General features: G+C 43.7%; 1 protein-coding gene across 1 annotated transcript in view; it reads left to right on the top strand.

The window, feature by feature from the left end:
* The window catches only part of TONSL (tonsoku like, DNA repair protein), a 1,124,870-nt gene that overhangs the window by 322,232 nt on the left and 778,808 nt on the right, over window positions 1–23,830 (top strand). The window contains exon 8 of the mRNA XM_044066303.1: window positions 17,771–17,916. Coding sequence (XP_043922238.1) covers window positions 17,771–17,916 — 146 coding nt within the window. The remainder of the gene's footprint in view (window positions 1–17,770; window positions 17,917–23,830) is intronic.

Below are 23,830 nucleotides of genomic sequence, written 5' to 3'. Positions count from 1 at the left end.
TATGCCAGTATCTAAAGTCACCCTTTCTAATTGGCTCTCAAGTTGTATCACCTTTATCTATACCTTCAATAATAGAAAGTTACCATTCAGAATTAGAGGTCCCTTAACTAGAGCATTAGCTACAAACCTCTGCCTTTCAGGCCAGAATGTCTATGGACAGTATTTGTGCTGCAGATACGTGGGTCAATCCTCATACGTTTATCACTCATTACAAAGTGGATTTGGCCTCCAGGGACAGGGCCTCCTTTGGTTCCACTGTGCTCAAAGGTGTACTCTTGTGAGCCACCCGGGAAAAAGGTGCTAGGGACGCTGTCCCATCCAAGTAAGAATGAAGGCAAGATAGGACAACTTAACATAAAGAAGTTATGTACTCACCATAATGTTACATGTTTGTTGTCCATCTCGCCATTCATTTTTACGATCCCTCCCTCCTTCCCCCATCCAAGGACTCCTAGAGGACTTGGTGGTGATCTTTCCTCTTTATATGAGGTCCTTGACTGTTTGTTTCTCCTTGACATGGGGTCATACACACACACACACACATATATATATATATATATATATATATATATATATATATATATATGTGTGTGTGTGTATATTAGCAACAAACAAGATCTGGAGAGTTGCACCACTGCATCATGGGGATATCTACCTTGCCACCAGCCAAGTTTGAGACTTCCAGCTGTGTATTTGGCCGATTCGGAGCCAAGTATTGGCTCTGAACCCCCATCCAAGTAAGAATGAATGGCGAGATGGACAACAAACATGGAACGTTATGGTGAGTACATAACTTTTTTTTTGTATCCAAAATGATTTATGCTAAATTTAGGGGAGGTGCATATAAAGTCAAGCCAATTAATAGTCACATCTCCTAGTATTACTGTTTCATGAGGAGTGGAAGTTTTGAGCTCCAGTGTAGAATGTCTTCTAATACATTGATATTATTGCCTGGGGGGAATGTATAAGGAATGATACAGATCTGTTTGTGCTTATTTACTTTGAGAAAGTGTTGAGAAGTTCTGCGTTATTGAATTGTGGTATGGGGGCATCATAAGTGATTAGGTTGGTGTGATCTGGGTATAATATGGCTACTTCACCACTTTTCCTTTTAGTTCAATCACTCCTAATTATGTTACAGTTTGGTAATATTTTGGTGTTGCTAACATTTGGTTATAGCCATGTTTCTGTGACCCAAAGTAAATACACAGAGTCTCCCCGAACAAAAGAAACTGTAAGCTTATATATGTTTAGATGATACTGATAACATTTTATATACACACACCAATAAACAAAGGAAGATTTGCATATACCAATCAGGTGGTTCCCGTAGACAAAAAGACGCACCTCAGCAGTTATTGCTAGGCAGAAAAAGAAAATCAGATACGAGTCCAAGTAAGGCTTGTTTCCTGATGAGATAACTTCACAAAATTCATTACTAGTTTGCTTTGTGCAGTTAATCACATACTCATAACCTTTAATTTACATACTCTTAACCTTCAATACACTTGCTTATGACCTTTCAGATTTTACAATCTCCCATTTGATGCTGATTAAGCACCACCATATAATTTTCCCATAATTCAACATTACCATGACTTCTGAATTTTCAGCTTTATTGCATGCATTCACTTCATTGTCATCATCCTTTAAGAATGGCATATAAAACTTAGGTTGTGTTTTTGCTGCCTTAGCAGCCAACAATTTCAAAATTAGTGTCTTTATCAGGAAAAGAACCAGAAAAGTTAGTAATGCAAGAATGGCAACCAACATCAGTAGTTTGAGTATGCTACCAGCTCAGCTGGAGAATAAATTGGTCAACCATGACCAGGTGGAGCTGTCGGCCTCCTTAGCCTCCAACAGATCCGACACCTTCTGAATCCGTTCCAAATGACTCGTTATCTCATGCTGATTGTCAGGAATAAAAGTACAGCACTCCTCATGGACGAAAGCACAAGTACCCCCTTTAGCCGCAAGCACAAAATCAAGGGCCATATGGTTCTGCAGGAACACTGCTCTCATGGCAGTCAGATTATCAGTCACAAGTTCTAATGGTGAGAAGGTCATATTGCTTAAAGTTTCAAGGAGTTTGGACAATTTTCTTAATTCCCAGATTGATTTGATCTTCCCATAAGAAGGTATCATGCCAGCCCAGGAAATGACATCATCCCCAATATCCATGTGTGCTAACCCCTTGGTGCTGGCATGAGCAAGGTTGTGATGGTAGATCCAAGATGCATCCACCTTACCCACTGGATTTTTTTGAGACTTTGCTTCTCGGATGTTTTGGATTTTTCCTTGGGGTAGTGTAGTCATGTGTCATATAGGTGGGACTAAATACCCCAAGAAACAACTGCCACACCAGCTGTCAGGTAACCACTTGTATGCTTTCTTCCCACATACAAAATAGCAGCCATCATTCAGTATCACCTTTGAGGCATTTTCAGAAGCTTTATTGTTAGTCACAGTACGAAAGAACACATCAAAACCCATGTCGCCGTGCATCTGGGCATATTTTGACAGGTCATGTTCCCGCATCTCATCTTCAAAAATCAATTCTTGTTGATGAAGTAGCCTGTGGGTGTTTAGACTCTTAGATGTTGCTTTCTTCTTGGCCGTGCCCTGTGGGCATAATCTCCAGTCCGAAAAAGATACTTCTCTGAATCTCGATTGGTTTGTAATGGAGGATAAAAGGACAGCATGGCACACTCTTATGATAGAAATGTCACAGCTGCTCTATCACACTTTTTTGGATCCGTTCTGCTTTAGACACAAAATGCCATGCTGGTGAAAGGCCAAGGAAAATGATGCAGTCTTGTTGGGATGTGATAACAATCCCCCAGTGAGGTTAGTCATTATAGGTTGATACAAAGAAGCATTGAGGGGAGAAATGGTTATTAAGATGTCATCATGGGCAGTTGGGATGGCAGTATAAACCCAGCAGTTACTGACATTAAAAGTCGAGGTATAGGTTAACTTGAAGGCATGGTATGTGTTAAAGTTTGGGAGCCAAGTAAAAGCACGGTGGTAGATAAGAAGTGGTTGTGTGGTCATAAAGTCAGTAAGGGTAGCAGGAAAAAGAAACAGCCATAACAAAATAAGGAGGCTTGCCAGGAGAGTACTGCAAATGCAAATACAATGTCTCTGAGGAAATGCCATGGTCCACGCAGCCTGCTGAGGTTGAAATGATGCAGGCATACCAAAAGGGTAAAATGTCCTGTTGCTAGAATCAGTCGAGTCGTCTAAAAGATGGGTGGCATCCGGAGAAGGTGCAGTCATAATGGGTGAAGAGACAAAACTTGAAGATGGTGACTTGGTGTGGCTTCGGGTATGAAGTGCCACAGGTTTAGGAATGTCCTGAGGTGAGGAAAAGGAAAGTGACTGTTGATTTTTAGAGGGTATGACTTTTTTGACTTGGGAAATGTGTATGCAGGTGGAGGAACCTTGCAGTCGAACAGCAGTAGAAGTAGTTAGCAGAACCAAACAGGGCCCCTTATAGTGAGGCTGTAAGGCTGTTTTTAGACTGAACAACTTAACATAGACCCAGTCTCCTGGTTGAAGGTGATTTGCTAGATCAGAATCAGGTGGTGGTTGCGCTGTAAAATGAAACGAGTGATTTGCAATAGGCTAACAAATCTGCATCATGCAATTGATAGTCAGAAAAGTGGGGTAGCGGGGTAAGAGGCATTTGTATGGGTTGGCCCATAATAATTTTATGGGGAGAGAGACCCTTAGAATGATGAGGCTGGCCCTGCATGGAAAATAAAACTAAAGGCAGTGCTTGTACCCATGTGAGACCAGTTTAGCAGTAAGCTTGTATAATCGAACCTTGTTGGTTTGGTTAGCCCTTTCAATAATACCAGAAGCCTGGGGTCTGTAAGGGCAATGAAATTTCAGTACAGTACCCAACATGTTACAAATAGCTTGTGTCAGTTGAGAGCTAAAGTGTGTGCCTCTATCAGAATATTCATATTAGCTTACTTCTTCTTCTCCTCTATCAAGCAATTTTTCTCCTTCTGTTTATCTCTCCTTATCCTTCTCTCTTCACCCCTAATTCTGTTATTCCTTTCTTCTCTATTCTACCTATCACTCTTATCTCTCCTTTAAAAGGTATGACTTCCTAGGATACGTATATTTAAACTTTTGTCTGTCTCCATCTGTTTCACATTGTTGTCTTGTCTATTAAAGTATACATCAGAGAAATTTTATATTAATCACCTATATGACATGTTCTTTTTTTTCTCTATCTTGTTTTTACTACAACAATGTATTAACATGTACCTTCTTAACTTGTATGTAATTGTACTCTACATGTGGAGCTTTTCTCCCCGGGCCTCCGCTGAAAATGGACATATATCCAGTCGGATTTATCCCGGTCAACAAATGTAAAATAAAATAAATAAATAAATAAATATGGCATGGTACCCCAAAAGACAGTATGAAATTGGTACACAGTTTTTTAGCGACTGAAGTAGCGTTATTTTTAGGACATGTATAGGCCTCAACCAAGCCAGAAAACACAGCAATTACAGTAAGAACATATTTGAAATGTGCAGAGGGAGGTAGTTTAATAAAGTCCTGTTATAGTGCACAAAATGGGCCTAAAGGTTTTGGTAGAGGCTGGGGTGTGACCTGAGTGCCTTTTGAAATGTTAAATTGTAAACAAATTGAGCAGCTTGATACAAAGTGACGCACAGACTCTGAAAGGCCAGGTGCATACCAGTCATATTGGATAAGTTTAATTAGTGAATTTTGACCCAGATGGGCAGGAAGATGATATGCCCAGATTAATTGATGTAAGAAAGCTCTGGGTGCCACAGGGCACCCATCTGGATGTTTTCAAATAGAATCCGCATCCCGTTTACACTTTGCTTACATTCGCTGAGCCACTTTGGAATCATATGATTTTGTAGTTTTAATAACCACTGATCTGAAAATGTAGGTATATGTAAAGCTTGTTGAAAAATACATAGCTGCGTTGGGGTCCAAGAGGAGTCCCAGTGCTGGTTGTGGCCAGGTTGAGCCTGCTCCTTCTGTCTAAAGGGGTTTGTCGGTGAAAATTCCTGGGAGGGAGGTGGTGGTTATGGTACTAGATAAGGACAACTGTCCCACCAGTGGCCAGCTTGTCTACAGTTAAAACAAGGGTTGCTATTTCCTCCATTATTTTTTCCACCATCCCCCATTTGTCTACGACCTTGCTGTCGGAAACCATTACTGGCGGGAGGTCATTGTGAAGGGCAGTGCATACGAAACCCTTGCCTGTTGCTGCCCGAACGATTTCATCCCCCTCGACCCCGCTGCCCAAAGGAAGAAAACATATATGTAGTTGTGCTTGAATAAGTTGATTCTGCATTTTTATTTCTTTTACCATGAGATCAGACAAATACTGCACCTGGGTGACTAGTTTGTGTAAGCCCAGGCTTGGCCATTTCAAACATACCTTTTTTAAATGGTTATGAACCATGGGCAAAAGTCCATCCAGAACGGTAGCAGAAAGCCCACTAGCTGCAGGGCCCTCTGTCGGTTCAGGGTACCCTGAGTAGGCCTCAAAGACATCCGTTGGAGTCCACTGGTTCGCCCTCCCATTGTTGGATGGCCTTAATTTTTGACCAGTTAGGGAGGGGAGGGCAAATAACTTTAATGGCATCCAATATGTGGTTTCTAACCGAATCAAAGCCATCATCACCTGTAGTTGCATGTTGTGGATCAGGATTCAGGACATTGGCATGGTCCCGTATTCGTTTTAACAGGTCGGCTAGAACTGCATACTGTCCTTACTTCCTCAATTATAGGGTTTTGGAGACTAACATGGCCAGCTAAAATTCGCTTGAACTTTGCTGGATTAGACCATATAGGCGATTGTGACTTAACAATCGCCTAAAAATCCACAGCTGACCACGCCCTTGTAACACTTATGGTAGAAGGAGCGGTTTTATCCCTGCCATGCGCAATGTTTGGGACCTCTTGTATGGGATAATAACCTTTCATCTTCCTCGGAAGACAACGATGAGGAAGTGTCTCGATCAGCATGAGGGTTAAATTTATCTGGACCTAAATACCCTTTGCCAGTATCGATAAAAATCTGAAAATGTCCGACTGGCTTCCGTGAGCCTTTCGGCCCCTGCTTCTTCTTCTTATTTTTAAGGAATTTGATGTACATCATGTTCAACTCTCTATACCTAGTGTGTGCTGCTGGGCCGGTAGTATCAAGTATCAATCCTTCCCTAAGCCGAAGTCTAGGGTCAGACGAGTCTGAGCTTTCCCTAGCAGTGCCAGCTGAAGTAGATGCGACTTGTGGAACACTAACTACAGGTATTGGTTAGGCCGCAACTTGCAACAGCGGAGGTCACTGAGCAGTATTATTGGTGGGTTGCTGTATAGATTGGGACATAGCAGAATGTGGCACCTGCTGCTGGGGCGGTGGTTCATGCACCTGCTGTTGGCCAGCTATGTCATACACAGGCAACGCCGTCGGTCATGGTGGGGTGAAAACGTATTTTTCTTTGGAAGATTCTGGGGAGCCTAAATTTACCTGGCTTGGTTCCAGTACAGGATACAATCCTTTATAAAGTGGAGTTTCTAAATGTTTCCCTTCTACTGTTCCCATTTTGTATACTGTATGGCTTAGTACCCTCAATTGTCCCTTTAATTTGCCTTGGTTAAACTTTAAGCTTCTTACTACTCCTTTTCCCTATCTTTTGACTACGCTTGCCAATCATTGAAAGCCACCCAACACCCTGGCAGTGCTTTTTTCCCTTTTTCCTTAAACTTCTTTTACAAATTAGCCAGAATGTCTTTATCAAAGCTGCCATTAGCTGAGAAGCATAATTTCCCGTCATTCTTAGTGAGGGCAACCCAATGATTCAGATACAAACAACTCTGTTTCGATACTTTATAAAACATGTAGCCGGCAGGAGTTCCTCTTTCTGGCTCAAATTCTTTACCTACACTAGCTCCTATGGTCACACAGTTTTTTTTTTTTTACCCTCACACACACACTTATTTCGCCAGAAGGTTATCGTTTCAACCCACAGTCATACTTATGTTGCCATAAAATTATCGTTTAACCCACACTCACTCAGTAATAATTCATATACCACCTACCTTTTGAAAGTTCCACGAAAGAGAGAAAAAAAAAAAAGAGGAAAAAAAATCCTTTTTCAATGTGTGTCTGGCACCTACAAATAAATGGCTGATATCCTGAAGGACAGAAAACTGTCCAAGGGCCCATTAAATGAGACATCAGCCGTATGCAGAACCCTATCCCCGGATTTCTGATCCGAGTCATGGCACCAACTGTTAAGTAAATTTCAACTTCTTGTAAAGTTTCCAAGGAATTTAATACAAGTAATTAACAATACAACACACCAGTTCTCTCTTTCGTAGTAACTTTTATTAACACACGTGTGGGAGACCCAAAAGTAAATGCACAGAGTCTCCACGAGCAAAAGAAACTGTGAGCTTATATACGTTTAGATAATACTGATAACATTTCATATACACACACCAATGAACAAAGGAAGATTTGCATATACCGTTCAGGTGGTTCCCCGTAGACAATAAGACACACCTGAGCAGTTATTTCTAGGCAGAAAAAGAAAATCTGATACGAGTCCAAATAAGGCTTGTTGCCTGATCACATAACTTCACAAAGTTCAGTACTAGTTTGCTTTGTGCAGTTAATCACGTACTCATAACCTTCAGTGCACTTGCTTATGACCTTCCAGATTTTACACTTCCCTTCTGGGGATGGAGGTGTGGGGCATTTTGAGGGGAAGACTGCTTAAAGACCTTGCTCATTAACATAGGCTAGTCTTCACATCAATATCTTGGAGATGAGAACAGTCTTCTTAGTGTTGCAGACCTATCTGACCCCCCCCTCCCATGATGGTGTGATTTCCATTCAGATGGACAATGTGAGGGTGTTCTGGTATGTGTCCATCAACAAGCAGGGAGGAGCCCATTTGTATCCATTGTGTTGAGAAGCTATGAGTGTGTGGCAATGGGCAATGTTTTCCCATCGTTTTCTAATTGCAGCATACATTCCAGGGATTTCCAGTGTTCTAGCAGAAGAACTGAGTAGGTCTGATTTTTTTTTTTTTTTTTTTTGCCCCATGACTGGTCCCTCAATCAGACAGTGATGATGCAGATTTTTAGTCACTGGGGCCAAACTTTTTTGCTTCACTGCTAAGCAACAAGTGCAGCAGTTGCTTTAGCCAAATCCCTTCCACAGGGACGGGCACCATGAGACACACTAGTCCACAAGTGGCCCCTGTATCTCCTTTATGCCTTTCCTCCCTCTCCTCCGATACACCATGTTTCTTCAGAAAGCCAGGAGGTACAAGACCAAAGTTATCCTCATTGCTCCATTTTGGCCAAGGCAGGTTTGGTTTCCTATTCTCTGGCCTCATCTTATACATCCACCTTGGGTGTTGGACCCTCATCCAGACCTTCTTTTTCATCCATCAGGTCAGCCTCATCAGGACCTGAAAACACTGAAATTACCAAATGGTTTCTCCAGTTTTAATTGTGGCCAGTGATGCTAGACTGTTTGCACAGTTAATCAAATGTTATCCTGCTCACAAAAAAAAAAAAACAAATACCAGAAAATGTAGTTTAGTAAATTGAAATGATTTACAATATGGGCTTCCTCCAGAGGTTTAGACCATTTCTCAGCTCCTCTTCCATAAATTTTAGATTTTTTGGCAGAATTATTCCACAAATGATCCAGTATTTTTTTTATCTATTAAGGTACAATTTGTGGCCATTACCAATTTTCGCTTGCAGCAGAATCAGACTTTTGTTACTTTTCTAAGAATTTCCATGAGATTTTTTTGAAAGCAACTTCCTTCCTTGTAAGACCTTCAATCAAGGATCAGGTTCCCCTTTGGGATATTACTATCATGCTTCAGGCCTTGACAAAAGCTCAATTTGAGCCTGCTTCTGCTGTGGATCTAAAATTTCTCTTCTGGAAGACAGTTTTTGGTGGCTGTCACATCTGCTTTGAGGATTTTGGAGTTACAAGCCTCATCATGTAAACCTCCATGTCTTTTTTTCATAATGATAGAGTATCTTTGAGAACAAACCCCACTTTCTCACAAAGGTGGTCTCTGAAGCAAACCTTAATCAAACTGTCAATCTGGCAGGGTTTTTGTCAAAGTTATTTAACAAAGGGGAATATACCCTACATTTATTAGATGTTCATCAACTCAGGTTTTATTTACACAGACAATGGATATCAGAAAGTCTGATCAACCCTTCCTTGCCTTTTCAAATGCTAAATTGGGTCAAGGAGATTTTAAAGTAACACTGTCCAGGTGCTTTCCGACTGTATTGCCTTTATTTAGGAAAAAATGAGACTGGCATTACATGACACATCAAAGTCTCATTCTGTTAAGAGTGGTGGCTACCGCCACTGCCTTTATGGGTAGGGTTCCCACGGATGAGATTTATGCTGCAGCTGCTTGGTCGACTGTTCATACCTTTGTGTCGCATTACAGGTTAGATGTACAATCCAGATCTCACATCCTTTAGCTCCACCATTCTCAGGAATATCCTTCCTTGATGCCACCTGGATTTTATGGGTAGCTTGGAAATCTGTCCCAATTATTGAACCAGACTAAAAAGACAACATTAGATACTTGTTATATACTTACCACAACAATAGACCTGATGTTGCCTTGTTTCATCCTGTTTAACATACTTCCTTTCTTCCCCCATCCTAAATTGTCATTCCCTGAGTCCCAGCCGACAGTTGAACCTGACCAGGGGCCTTGCCTGCTGGACAGCCTTTCTCGCTGTTGTTACTTATATCCTATTTGTCAGTTATTGTGGTCAGCTAAGCCGGTTTTATGAGATTTCTAACTATAATATAATATTTAACAGCTGTCCCTGATTTTGGGTCTTTGTCCCTGATTCTTGAACTAAGAGATTGAGAAGTATGCAGTTATGTTAGTACCCCAGTAGACATGCAGGCAATGTTTGTTTGCCTTGTATCAGATAAGCATGGATGCCCATTGATTAAGCAATATGGCTAGTCAGCTACCCAGGTATGTAATGATATTGAATATTTAGTTTTAAGTGCACTCTACTATAACAGCCTTGGCTAATGTTGCTTTCTTCTGGAATGTTTATGCCTTAAATATGTGAGGCCACTACAGATGTACTGTATAACAAACATCACAGAAGCAACCAGCCTTTGTGTAGAAATATAACTTTTAGACTGGGTTCATAACATTTTGGGAGAAATGGCATTCAGGATGTATAGTAAGTTGTGAGACAGAACTGTACTAATTAAAGCCAATGTTATCAGGAGAGGGAAATGGAAGGCAAAAGGCCTATAGTAATGAAATGTTAGCTGTATCAGTGACAGTGGAGAGTAAAACATTTTATTGCAAAATGTGTAAGTGAACAAATAAAGATAAATGGAGAGTAGGGATGTTAAGGATTAGTTAATTTGGGGTAAGTATGGAGGGACCACGAAAAGTAGGGCAGTTAAACTGATACTTCACTCAGTATTCACATAGGGGGGAGGAGAGAGAGGATTTACTGCATTCACACAGTAGATATAACAATGATAAGGCAGTTAAACCTGTTTCTAAAGTGTTCTGAAATGACTGTAAGAACTAAGACTTGAAAAGGCAGTAGGGCTTGAAAGAATACCTACCACGGTTATTTTAGAACTGAGTTGCACACTTGTGCCATCACTGTGCCTTTTATTAGAGCAGCTCATCAGAGAGCTTATTCTTTCGCACATGCTGCATACCTCAGTGTGAGGCAGTCTGCACTTAATCGTATGTTCATAGGTTCATACTAGGCTATCTGCCCTAGGGCATTTATAAGCCTAGCCAGAGTGTGTTTGGCTTTCACCGCCCATTTTAAATTAATTTTGCTATGCCCTTTTTCGAGGTTAGTATACTGTGCCTCTGTCTAACAGTGACACAGAAGTGATACCCGGGGTAAACTTACGATCTCCCATCCACTCATAAAGATTCCTCTTGAAGAGAGTCAATGAGGGACTCTGCCTAACCTGGACTGGGATTTTATTCCAGAGTGAAGGGAGCCTCTGGGTTATGAATCTGTCCCTCCAGCATGTCCTATTTATTTCAGTGTTGAGGCTCAAGTCTCTCGAGCGCGCAGCTCGATGGGATTTGGATTTTCTGAGGTGCAGCATGTCCATTAATTCCGGGTTGGACATGGCTTTATACGTCAGGCACAGATCGCCACTGAGCAGGCAGTATGCCACTGAGTAGAGCTGGAGTTTCTTTAACCGGGCAGCATATGGCATCTGTTTGAGCCCTATGATCCTCTTGGTGAGGTACTTTTGTGGTCTTTCCAGTTGCTGCAGGTGTCTGGTAAGGTACATCCCAAAAGGGGCATTGTACTCAATTATGGGCCTGATGAGGGATGAGTAAAGAGGCACGATGACCTCCCTGATCTAGATGTGAATCCCTTCATGATTAGGTGGGCTATATAAAATGTTTTTCTAACCACTTTGGCCACATGGTTGTCAAATGAGAGATTGCTATCAACTTGGGTCCCCAGGTCCCTAATTACTTCTTCTGTACTTAATGGATTACCACCTATGTGGTAATTTGTGGGCACTTTGTTTTGCCAAAGGGGATGACTACACACTTTTTGGCGTTTAGCTTGAGGCCATGGCTCTGGCACCAGTTGTCTGTTTTTATGAGGCCCTTTTGGAGGATGCTTGTGTCGGCTGGAGAATCGATTATGGCGCCCAGTTTGCAGTCATCTGCGAACTTAGTCAGCCACAGTCCTTCCGTGTTGGCCTGTACCTCCGAGAAATATATACCGAACAAGAGAGGTCCCAGGACTGAGCATTGTGGGATGCCACTTGTAACTAGTTTGGAGTCTGACATGGCTCCAGCAATTCTAACCATGTGGGTTCTGTCCTTGAGCCAGTTTGCAACCCATCTAGTGACATAGGGGTCTATATTTAAGCTGGTGAGCTTATCTATAATGCCCAAGTGGGGTATTTTATCGAAGGCTTTTGCAAGGTCCAGGTAGGCTGTGTGGACCACCTTCCCCTTGTCAATGGCCTTGGTGACTGTTTCAAAGAAATCAACCAGGTTTAAGAGGCAGGATCTGCCCTTAACAAAGCCAAACTGGGTAGGATCCAGTGTCTGTAGGTCCCCAATATCTTTATTTATGAGGTCCATGATGATCCTTTCTATAGCTTTGCAGACCAAGCTAGTCAGGCTTATGGGGCGATAGTTTCCAGGATCCGTTGAGGCACCACCTTTGTGGAGAGGGACCACTGTTGCTGTATGCCACTCTTTGGGTACATATCCTGTAGTAAGGCTGAGATTGAACAGTAGTTTTATGTTTGGGTTTAGCTCTTCTTGGAGTTCATGTAGGGCAGCCTGGGACACCGTCTAGTCCCATTGATGCTGTGTTTTTTGCTTTGGAGAGGGCAGCTCTTACCTGAGCATCTGAGATGTCGGGGGGCAGCACTCTGCTGGGATAAATATTTGCCCTTTTGGTGGGGAGGGGAGAAGTTTGCGCTGAACCTGTCAGCTAGTATGTTGGCAATGGCTGTGGGTTCGGTGTATTTTTGTCATTTTGGACTAATTCTGAGCATATCTGGGAATTCCCACCCAGGTTCCTAACATAACTAAAGAAAGCCTTGTGATTATCCTTAGTGTCCTGTGCAATTTTTCTATCAAAGCTGGCCTTGGACGATTTTATGAGTGCCCGTAGTTTTTTGCTAATACTGATCAGAGGTGCCTTCCCTTTTTGGGATTTTGCTCTATCATGTAGTAGCTTCCTCCTTCTATTGTATAGTTTGTTTATGGCTGGGGTCCACCAGACAGGACGTCTGCCTTTGGAGGATTGGGTCTTGGTTTTATTTGGGATTGCATGATCCATGCATTCCTGAAGGTGTTCATAGAATGCGTTTATAAAGGATTCTGCGGTCTGGGCCATATTTTTCACAGGCCCCCGGGGGCTTTGAAGGATTCTACCTCGGTTTTGAGGAGTGTGAAGTTTGCTTTAGAGAAGTTTTTCACTGTGGTGTTCAGGGCAGGGGGTGGAGTCAGGATGTGAATATCCAGTGAGATTAGTTTATGGTCTGATCTTACCAGTGAGGGATACACTTCTGGTCTGGAGCATAGAGTCCCCATGTTGGTGATGATCAGGTCCAGTATGTTTTCCCCTCTTGTGGGAGTGGTAACAAGTTGTTCCATAGCATTTGAGTTTATAAATTCTAGGAACCTTTGGGATAGGGTGTTGGAGCTAGAGTAATGCTCCCAGTCTATGTTTGGGTAGTTGAAGTCGCCCAATATAATGGTGTTTGGAGAGACCTTCATATTTTCCAGTGTTCTCAGGAAGGCCGAGTGGGGTTCCTGGGTTTGGGAGGGTGGTCTGTAGCAGGCTATAAACTGGAAGGCAGTTTTACCCACTGTTAGTTGCACATGGATAGTCTCTGATGCTTCGTGCTGTGCCACCAACCTGGAGGTGTGGGTATCTTTGACGAATATTGATACTCCCCCTCCTTTTGTAATACGGTCCAAGTTTTGGGGCCGAAAAGCATGGTATGAGGTATAACCTGGTAGTGCTGGGGTGCTCTTGGGAGCCTTGAACCAGGTTTCTGTTACTGCACAGATATCGATGTTCTCCATGCTAAGGAGAGTTTTGAGTGCATGCATCTTGAGCTTTAGATTTCTGGCATTGAGTAGCATTACTCTTAGTTTCTTATCCCTTGTGATACCTATGGAGGTGGGTTTGTCTTTTGAGCCTTGCCTAAAAAAGGCACTATGGGGGTAGCAAGAGCCTTGCCAATATCCGAAAGTCCAGGGATGACAGGTGCAAGCCGTCCCTAGTGAAGCATCGTGGCTTGTCGAGCATGTCATCCCAGGCTGACAGGCATTAGATCCCCTTTGAATGGCACCAATACTTAAGCCAATTGTTGAAATTGATCATCTTGTCTTCATATTGTGGCATCATTCTTGGTGAGGGTAAGATGCTACTCAAGGTCAGGGTCATACCGGCCTGGGCTGCATGCTTAGAGAGCTCCTCTATGTCTCTTTTCATGTAGTCCAGGGAGGTACGTCTCAGGTCATTCACACCAGCATGGACAATGACTGAGTCATATTTGTACTTGCCTTGGAGTGACCTGAGTGCTTGTGTTATGTAGCGGATCCTAGCGGGACGTCAGTGTGCCTGACGATAGTCACCTATCACAAGTGTATCAGGTGTGTTGTTTAGCCTTAAGGGCTGTGACTGCTCGGCACACTGGCTTTGTGAGCTATGTGTTGCACGAGTTTTGTTTTGGGGTAGCGGTTGCTTGGGTGTCTGCTTTGGAGGTCTCTGCTGCTTAGGCAGATTTTTATTTAAAGCCTCCGAGTATGTTTTTGTGTGTTTATGTGTTTGGTTTGCTGTCATGGTAGGTCTATGTGAGATTGGAATTGTAGTGAGTGTGGTTTCCTTCTCCTCCTGACTGGTTTCGCCAGTACTGAGTTGAGAGAGCTTAGCCTCCAGTATGGCTATATGGTTGCATCTCTTACGTGTTGGAATTTGTTGAGGAGGAGAGGGTTGTCTGTGTACATGAGGCAGTTGTAACATTGCCTCAAGATTCCGAGATTCACCAGATGGACCGGAGAGGAGATTGACAACTGACCTTTGGACATGCTAGAATAGTATTGGGAATTTCTTTATAATTGAAAAAAAAGGGGCCAAAGGGGAACAAGGTACTCAAGGGGAGTTTGTGAGGGTGTAGTGCTTTTAATATTTTAGTGCTGACTTATATAATTGCTTTAGTGAGCAAGTGCCAGGTAATTTAAATGCAAAAATGACAAACAGTAACTTTCTTTCAAGTGAAACAAGGAAATAAGTACAGTAAGCAATGCAGATATCACTAGGGATCCACAGAAGCGCTGAAAAGCTGCGTTTTAGGTGGAATTAGTGTTTCAGGGAAATAACAATCAAACAAACAAGCAACATACAAATGAAGCTAGATTCAGCAGGCCTGGATCTAGTCTATGCTACAGCAAACAAGGTGTACCAATTTCAGTAAGAAACAGTTCAAATATGCAGGCACTATAAGCCTTTAACCAGAAATTCCCAGCTCAGAAAAGCAGAGTCCAGCCTCTCCTCCCACAAGAGTGCAGACCACGAACCCTTTTAATGTAAAATAACTGGCCTGAAGCCCAAGTGCTTAAACCAGAATTAATACACTTTTAGAATAACAGACACTGAGCCCTCAATCAGCAGTTCCCAACTTAGAAGGATGTAGGCTACCTGTTCTGTCACTACAGTGCAGACCACAAACCTTCTTAATGTAAAACAACTGGCGTGAAGCCCAAGTGCTTAAACCAGAATTAATACACTTTTAGAATAACAGACACTGAGCCCTCAATCAGCAGTTCCCAACTTAGAAGGATGTAAGCTACATGTCCTCCCACCACAGTGCAGGCCACAAACCTTCCTAATGTAAAACAACTGGTCTGAAGCCCAAGTGCTTATACTAAAAGGCTTAGAATGAGTTACACCAAGCAGTAATAAATACAATTGAGTACTTTTAAGATGACGCAAAAGCAAAATAAAGTAGGAAGAAACACAAATACAGTAAAAGCAGATTTTTTTTTTTTTTTTTTTTGAGTGAGCAAATGAGATGGGACCAGGAGTTACAGGACAGAAACAAGTGCAAATGCAGGCCTTCAAATCAGAAAGTTGAGAAAGATGTAAGACCGCCCAAACGGCCAATAACTACAAATTCTGGGCCAGAACCACTCCATATGTGGTAGACAGGTTACCTAGTGCTTACCACTCCCACTGATAAGCTAGAAGGCTTCCCTCCAACACAGAAAGGCTTGGGGGCTAAGAAGCTTACAAATAGTCCTGGATACAGCAAATCTGTATCTGGAACACTAATTACAGGAAAGGTAGGAAACAGGCTTACAATTTTTTTTTTCTTTCTTTTCTTTTTTTTTTTTTCAGAAAAGTAGCAAAAACAGTAGTAAAAACAATTCACATGCAGTGCAAGCTGGCACACTTGAGTATGTAGCAATATTAGTCCACACACAGTTTGAAAAAAGGTAATTAAATTAAAAAGGACTAAAATCAAGTGCAGAAAGGGTTTATTAGGTAGAATGCGGTAAAGAGATGGGACTGGGGAAGTGTCCTAGATCAAATCTACAGTGGGGCGGGCACTGCAAAAGCCACCAAATTTAAACTACTACCAGAACAGGGAGGGGGGTGCGGAAAAGTTTCAACAGAGATGTGAGGAATCAGAGTGCAAATTATAAAACCCAAAAAATATATACTGATCTCTGTATATTTGCAGAACACTAAGACAACAGATATCTAAGCAACAATTTAGCTCTGTAATACAGAATAATGCAGAAAAATATACTCAGCTCTATATATCTGCAGAAAGTCTTGTAAGGCTGTTCCACTTTAAATGCAGACTGCAGCTATTCACTTTGATCTTCATGGTAGAAAGAAACTGGTGGGAGTAATATGATAAAGGCTATATGGACTCGCACTGAGAGGGTTTTACCAGGCAAATCTTCTACTTAGATTTTTTGATTGTATAATTAGGATACTGTAATAAGGAGGTGTTACAATGACCTAGATTGAATTGTGGTACCTAACATGGTAGTACATAGAATGCTGATTAAAGAGCAGTAAAGGTTGTCCTAGGATGGCTACATGGGTAAAACATTTTTGGAAAGTATGACACACAGAGCAGCAGTCTCATCAGAAAATATAATGATTACCAGGATACAGTATCCGGACCTGTTCTTGGTCTGATGTAAAAAAAAAAAAAAAAAAATATGTGGAAGTTTGAAAGGAGAGTGCTAAGATGGAGCCTTTATTTAAAAATTGACCCCTTACCTTTAATACCCGTGGTTTATAGGTAGTTATTAGGCTTCCAGTCCATGAGACAATTGAAGAGCTCACCTATTTTCCACTTAGCCCAGGGCTATTGTATAGTTAAGTGACTTGCACAGCAGGCAAAGGGGAGACTGAGAGAATCAAACCTTGTACTACAAGAAGCATCTCATTAATGACTCATACCTAAGTCCTCTGTGCTAATGGCCAGACTCCATTAAAGTGCAGGGTAGTTCATGTAGCAAATAGATGATCTGCAAAAAAAAAAAAAATGATGCAGATTGTGGTGAGACATTAGCAGGAGAAATAATGAGCAGGGATCTTAGATTAGTCCTTTGATATGATGTAAAGGCATGCAAACGATTTTATGAAGTAGCCAGGAAGGTTGGTGAGACGGTAATCACAGGTGAAACTTGGATTCCTTCCTGCAGAGTGGATGAGGCTAAGAAGCTTACAGTGTAATTATTATGTGCATTTTTAAGATGCCTCATAAGTGATACTTATCAAAAATTTTGTAGACTCGTGCATTAGGAATTCTATACAGGGGAATTAGAAGTGCTTTATGCTTTGTAGACAAAGATACAGTTTCAGAATTTCAGGTTTTTGATGCCCATGTTAAGATAGCATTAACTACTTTTGTGCATCAGGTTGATACTGTATTATAGTTCATTCTGGAGAGGCGTTGTGGTGAGAGATGGTGGTGGTTGGGATGGTTCATAAGAGCATATGCAAAAGATACAACCAGTTTTATAAAGTATGCAGACAAAATAAATGTTGAGTAAGTCAGATTTTAATGTTGTCCAGCAGACATTGAAATGGGCATGACTTCTAGGCTATATTGTCCTTATCTACCACTAGAGCTTGTCTGAATGTTTGTTTCTTGCCCACAGCCTGATGCATGTGTTTTTAATTTCAGCTATTAAAGGATGCAGACTGGAGGAGGCCATCTCAGAGTTACCAAAGGGCGAATATCAGGAACTCTTGATCGCATCCGAGCAGCTGGGAGACCTGCTATGCAAAGCAGGGTGCTATCAGAAAGCTGCAGAATGCTACAAGACTCAAGTGAGTGTTTTTAATTCGGCCATCCATCCACAACCCCTTTTCCCACTAACATAAATTCTGGATGTATTTTGGCTACCGTCCACACAAGTCATGCTAGCCTGCCAACTTTGACATTGTAAGTATATATCCAGTGTAAGTTACGGATATGTGATGTGCATTAAAAATAAGTTGGAATTGTTATAGCTGTGAAAGTTGGAGTCAGTGAAAGACCTAACTATTTCATGCTAAACTCCCTAATTTAAGAATGTTTCAGCAGAAGAACTGATATTAGAAGTGCTCAGCAATGTACTAACTGTTGCGATTTCTTCTCCAACAATGTTCTGCTTTAGCAGTTCATCTTTCAGCCTGTTATTTGGAGGGTCTGTATGCCATCCATTATGTGCATGACTTCGTAGATTAAAATTTGATGCTAAGCTTCGATCTGGGGTGCCATTGAAAAGCTTAGCCATATTACACTGGTAGTGATGAGTAGGTTGATTCCAACTGGAGAGAAGCTTGTTTGCATTAATGTCAGACATGACTTTACAGTTATCCATCTAGTCACCGAGGATGACTTTGAAGATACTTGGGAAGGTACTTTGTATGATGTGCAAAGGGAGTTTAATCCAAAGGTGAGTAGGACATTGAGTAAGGAACCTGTTGTGTCAGCATGGTTTGTTGATCTTACAATGGTTTGTCTTTGAATTGGGTCTTTAACTGTTTCTTCTATGAAAGTAGAGATGGCCAAGATGTGAAGGGTCTTTTATAGCATCAAACTTCAAGCAAAGATTGCCTTTCAAGAGCTTGTATGCCTATATGAAATGGAGCAGAGGGAGAAGGATTTTAACCTGTTAGAGTAGGTTAGGTAGTTTAACTCTGAGATATATATATATATATATATATATATATATATATATATATATATATATATGGGTCCCCTTCAAAATATCTAAAACCCATAACATCTAATTTTATACATTGAGACCAGAACATTTAAAACCCATAACATTGAATTTCATAACATCTAACACTACAAATCACATGAAAATAGCATCCCCTCCAGCTATAACGACACCAAACTACCAAACACACTTTTTACTATGTTTCTGCAGGGGGGCTTGATACAGTGGGGTTAGGAAATTAACTTTGCCCCACTGTAGTGCGATCTTGGAGTTGGTATATTTAATTTATCCTCACATGGGGGATGCAGGGGTGGGCTTGCCCCCCCTGCAGAAACGTAGTAAAAAGTGAGTTTGGTGTTGTTATATGTGGAGGGGATGTTATTTTCTTGTGATTTGTAGTGTTAGATCTTATGAAATTTGATGTTATGGGATCTGAAGTAGTTAACTTCATTTTATTTGCAACCTGTGGGTCTTTGGATCCATATCAGATCCGAGCCGGCAACTTTACAAGCATCTGCTCCGAGCTCCAAGCTCCTCCTCCCCCTTGCCCATAACCCATCACCATCTCCTACCTTCCCTCAGATCTCATTTGCTGTTTCGTGCATCAGCATCGTGGTCTCCATAGCTCTGAGCCTTAGGGTTGTTGTAAGTGCCTTTTGGTATATTTTTGTGTGTAGTGAGAGTTTTGTCAGTTAGTTCCCTTTCCACCCCCTAAACGCTTGTTCGTCGGTTAAAAAAAAAGAAAAACGTTTTTAGTTTTGTTAAGTAGTTATAGTGTAGGCCCTTCCCTATAGATATGCGTGGTCATAGTGTGTTAGGGTTTGGTAGGTGTGGCTGTGTGTGTGTAAAATGTCTGATCAGCCTAAACCTGCGTTCAAAAAATGCACAAAGTGTGGCCATAAGCTTTCATCGGCGAATGGTTACACTCTATATGTTGTTTGCCTGGGCGTTCTGCATTTATCCGTCCAGTGCAGTGCATTTGCTGGATTTAATCTGAGGTCCCTGAAGGATAGGAAGGCCAAACTGGTGGCTAAAGGCCTGCTCCCTGCTTCCACACTGGACTCTTCAGCCTCGGCTTCTGCAACTCCCGCCCAACCCCCCCCAGGCTGGGACTCACCCTCCCGCTAGACCTGCTGAAGGGGATGCCAAAGGGAGAGGCAAGAAAAAAGATACAGACAGGAGAGACAGAGAAAAGAATGGGGATAGGCCTCGTAAACGGTCTCCAGATTGGGAGTCCTTCCGTAGCCCGCCTTCCAAGGTATCAAGACCTGTGTCTTCTTGGCTCCACTCCCCTAGATTCTCCCCAGAGCCTTTGGAGCCGAGACCTTCATCCAGATCTTCTCAGCGACCAGCCAGATCCGAGTTGGTCGTTTCCTCGCCCTCGACTTGGAGTCTGTCTGAAATGGATATAGACAGGATGATGAGGAGATGTATTCGGATCCAAATCCAGATGGGAGTCTTGCCAGGCCCCTCTCCCTCTGGAGGGGACCTCCATGCCCTTCTTTCATCTGATTTCTCCTTCCCCGATCCGGCCTGCGGTTTCGGGGTTTATGGATCCGAGGATCTTCGGAGCTGGGGATTCTGCGTTGATGGTTCCTCCAACCTCGACTCTGGTGATTACCTTGAGTTCCTCGGATCTGACCAGTTTGGATCCGAGCAGCTCTCGGGGCCAAGGACAGGGAGTTGGACCCGAGGGGATGGCGGTGTCTTTGGCTCCGACTTTGTCGGATCCAATCCGTTCCTTCGGAGCTCCGGCTACCCTAGCCTCGGCCCCGATCCTCACGGCAGACCTGGGGAGAGCTTCCTCCTTGTTGGGTGCTAAGGAGGTGTACACTCCATCGGCGTTCGACGTGGTGGAGAGGGTTCTCTCACAAGGATCAAGACCCCAACCTATTTCCTTGGATTCTGCCCAAACTCCCTTGGATTCGGTTACGACTCCCTTCAGCTTGTCTCAGGGACAGCCTGTGCTAGAGGAGCCCCAGGCGGTTCCCCTGGAGGAACCTCCCATGGCTCACGAGCCCTCTTCAGAGAGTCCCACCCAAGAGGGTCCTCATAAGCACACGTGCAAAAGGAGGCACCTGGGCTCCCCTGAGTCCTTGACAGAAGAAACTGATTTAGATGAAGGAGAAGGTTCCCCCAGGTCACGCCCCCCCGAGGATGTCTCCTTTGGAGACCTCATGGAGATCCTCCGCCAGAGGGGAGGTTGGTCAGCCCCAAAACCTTCTATAGATAAATCAGTGTTCCTGGAGGCTTTTGGCACGGGCTTATCTACATCCTGGGTGTCCCCGCCGGCGGATCCCTTGGTGGATCTTATTACCACATGGGCATGGAAGGAGCCTGACACCATAAAGCCGATAGCTAAATGCCCAGACAAGATCCTTTCTCCACCCTTGGACAGACAGGCCTGGTATAAGGGATCCCCCGTGGATGCTATGGTGGTTGCAGCCGTCACCAAGAGGGAACTGGCTCACGAAAGTTCCTCGGTCTACTCTCTGGACAAGGAGTCCAGGATGGTGGATCGATTTGGGAAGCGAGTGTATTCTTCAGTGATGTTTTCCATCCGAGCGCTGAACTATTTGGCACACGTTATACGACTGCAGTGAGACCTAGTCACGGAGTTAGCTGAGTTGCCCCCGGAGTCTTTGTCGCAGGAGGACAAGTGTCTGTTCTCCGTGAAAATGTTGACTCTGAAGTCAGTATCAAACACGTCCATATGCCTCCTTTCCCATGCTACGGAAGGAGCAGCTAGGGTGGCTGGGACCGGCATAAGCTATGAGGCGACAAGCTTGCCACAGACTGTGTCAATTTGCTGACCCCTTCAAGGTGTCTTTCACGAATGCTCCCTTCGATGGTTCTTCACATTTTGGGAAGACTGTACTTGACACCCTTGTCCAGAGTGAAAAATATGTGAAGACCTTGTCTGCCGTCGGAATCCGCTTCGCTAATCCTCAATGATCCTTTTCCAGGAATCAGAGAGGGTAAAAGAAGATGTGGTTCCGGAAATCACAGTTTTCCCGGGACTCACAGGACAACTCATCCCCTAGAGGCAGAGGGGGACATGACAGACGTCATCCCAGAGGCAGAGGGGGTCCGAAGAACTTTGGGTCTAGGGAACCCTTCTCAGACAGGCCCACGTAGTAGCCCTGAGGGCTTTCCCAACTGTCCTACTGTGGAGGCAGTCGGAGGAAGATTATCATTGCATCCAACGGCGTGGGAGTCATTAACTGCAGACCGTTGGGTGCTTCAAATAATATCCAGAGGTTACACCATCCCGTTTGTTGCCCCTCTGATCCAACCAAAGTGACTCCCAGATGTCCCACCCACTCAAAGGGAGATGGCAGCACTAGAGATTTCCAAGCTGCTTCATAAACGAGCCATCGGACCGGTCCCCCCCAATCAGTCCAGGTCAGGAGCTTACTCCAGGTTCTTTTTAGTGCCAAAAAAGACGGGAGACCTCAGACCCATTTTGGACCTGTCAACCTTAAACCTGACTGTCGCCAAACAGAAATTCCAGATGGTCACCCTGCAGTCCATTCTACCTTATCTTTGAGAATGCAACTGGATGTACTCGACAGACCTCCAGAACGCTTACTACCATATCAAGATCCACAGAAGCTCCAGGAGATTCCTTCGCTTCCGTCTGGGAGCCAGTCATTTCCAGTTCAGAGCCCTTTCCTTCGGTCTCACCACAGCTCCCAGAGTGTTTACCAAGGTAATGGCAGTCGTTGCAGCTCATCTGAGGCTTCAGGGTATTCAGGTATTCCTTTACCTAGATGATTTGGCTCCTTGCTGCATCCACCAAGCGTCTTCTTTGCCAAGCCAGAGACTCCTTCATTCATCTTGCAGACCTGCTAGGGATCACTACCAATGTTTCCAAGTCCCTCTTGGACCCAGACAGATGTTGGACTTTATCGGGGTACGGCTGGACACCCTTCGACTGAACGTTTTTTTAACTCCAGACAGGGTCCATAGTGTACGGGCTCATGTGTCGATAATTCTTGGCCCCAGGTTACCGAAGGCAGGCGATGTTCTCAGTGCCCTGGGCTGTATGGCTGCAGCAATCTCTATCCTCCCCTGTGCGTGTCTTCACATGCGGGTTCTTCAATGGACTCTAGACGTACAGTGGTCTTGGCTAGAACTCCCCATGGAATATCCAATTCAAATCAGCAAAGCCTGCAGGGTGTCACTCCTCTGGTGGCTTCAATCCCCGGATATTGCAGTGGGACGCCCATTCGTTTCACCCACAGCCCAAGCCACAGTGACCACGGACGCCTCCCAGCTCAGGTGGGGGGGCATTATCTGGGGAGGACGGTCCAAGGCACGTGGTCCCAGATCGAGACCAGATTGCACATCAGTGTTCTGGAGATGAGACCAGTGCTTTTAGCTTTGCAAGTCTTCCACAGTGTTCTTCCTCCGGGGACTATTGCAGTTCAGTCAGACAACATGTCGGTTGTCTGGTACATCAACAAGCAGAGAGGAACCAGATCTTACTCTCTGTGTCGCGAGGCCATGAGAGTGTGGGAGTGGGCAATCTCCACCAGTCGGTTTCTGATTGCAACGCACATCCCAGGACGCACCAACATTTTAGCAGACAGATTGAGTCGGGCTATTCTAATGCCATATGAGTGGTCTCTGAAACGGTCGATAGTGGAGGAGATATTCTGTGTGTGGGGACAGCCTTGCTGCGATCTCTTCACATCTCCTTCCAACACGAAGTGCAACGAGTTCTTCACTCTGACACCCTCACCAGGGGATTCCCCCCAGAGACTCTCTAGTCCATGCTTGGCCCCCAGGTTACTGTATGCTTATCCCCCGTTACCACTCATTCTGAAGTTTCTCCAGAAAGCTTGCCGACTGGGGTGTAAAGTGATCCTTATTGCCTCGTTCTGGCCTTGTCAGGTGTGGTTCCCCTTCCACTGGTCGCATGTTCTAGCTCCTCCTTGGATTCTAGATCCCTGTCCGGATCTCATTTCTCTTCCCTCGGGCACCTGTCCACCCAACCTGGACAGCCTCAAGCTGACAGCTTGGTCCCT

The sequence above is a fragment of the Protopterus annectens genome, chromosome 3.part1, assembly GCF_019279795.1.
Source record: "Protopterus annectens isolate FY-2018-M chromosome 3.part1, PAN1.0, whole genome shotgun sequence".
Classification (NCBI taxonomy): domain Eukaryota; kingdom Metazoa; phylum Chordata; order Ceratodontiformes; family Protopteridae; genus Protopterus; species Protopterus annectens.
The sequence above is the reverse complement of the archived record's forward strand: the minus strand, read 5'-3'. Positions and strand labels throughout refer to the sequence as shown.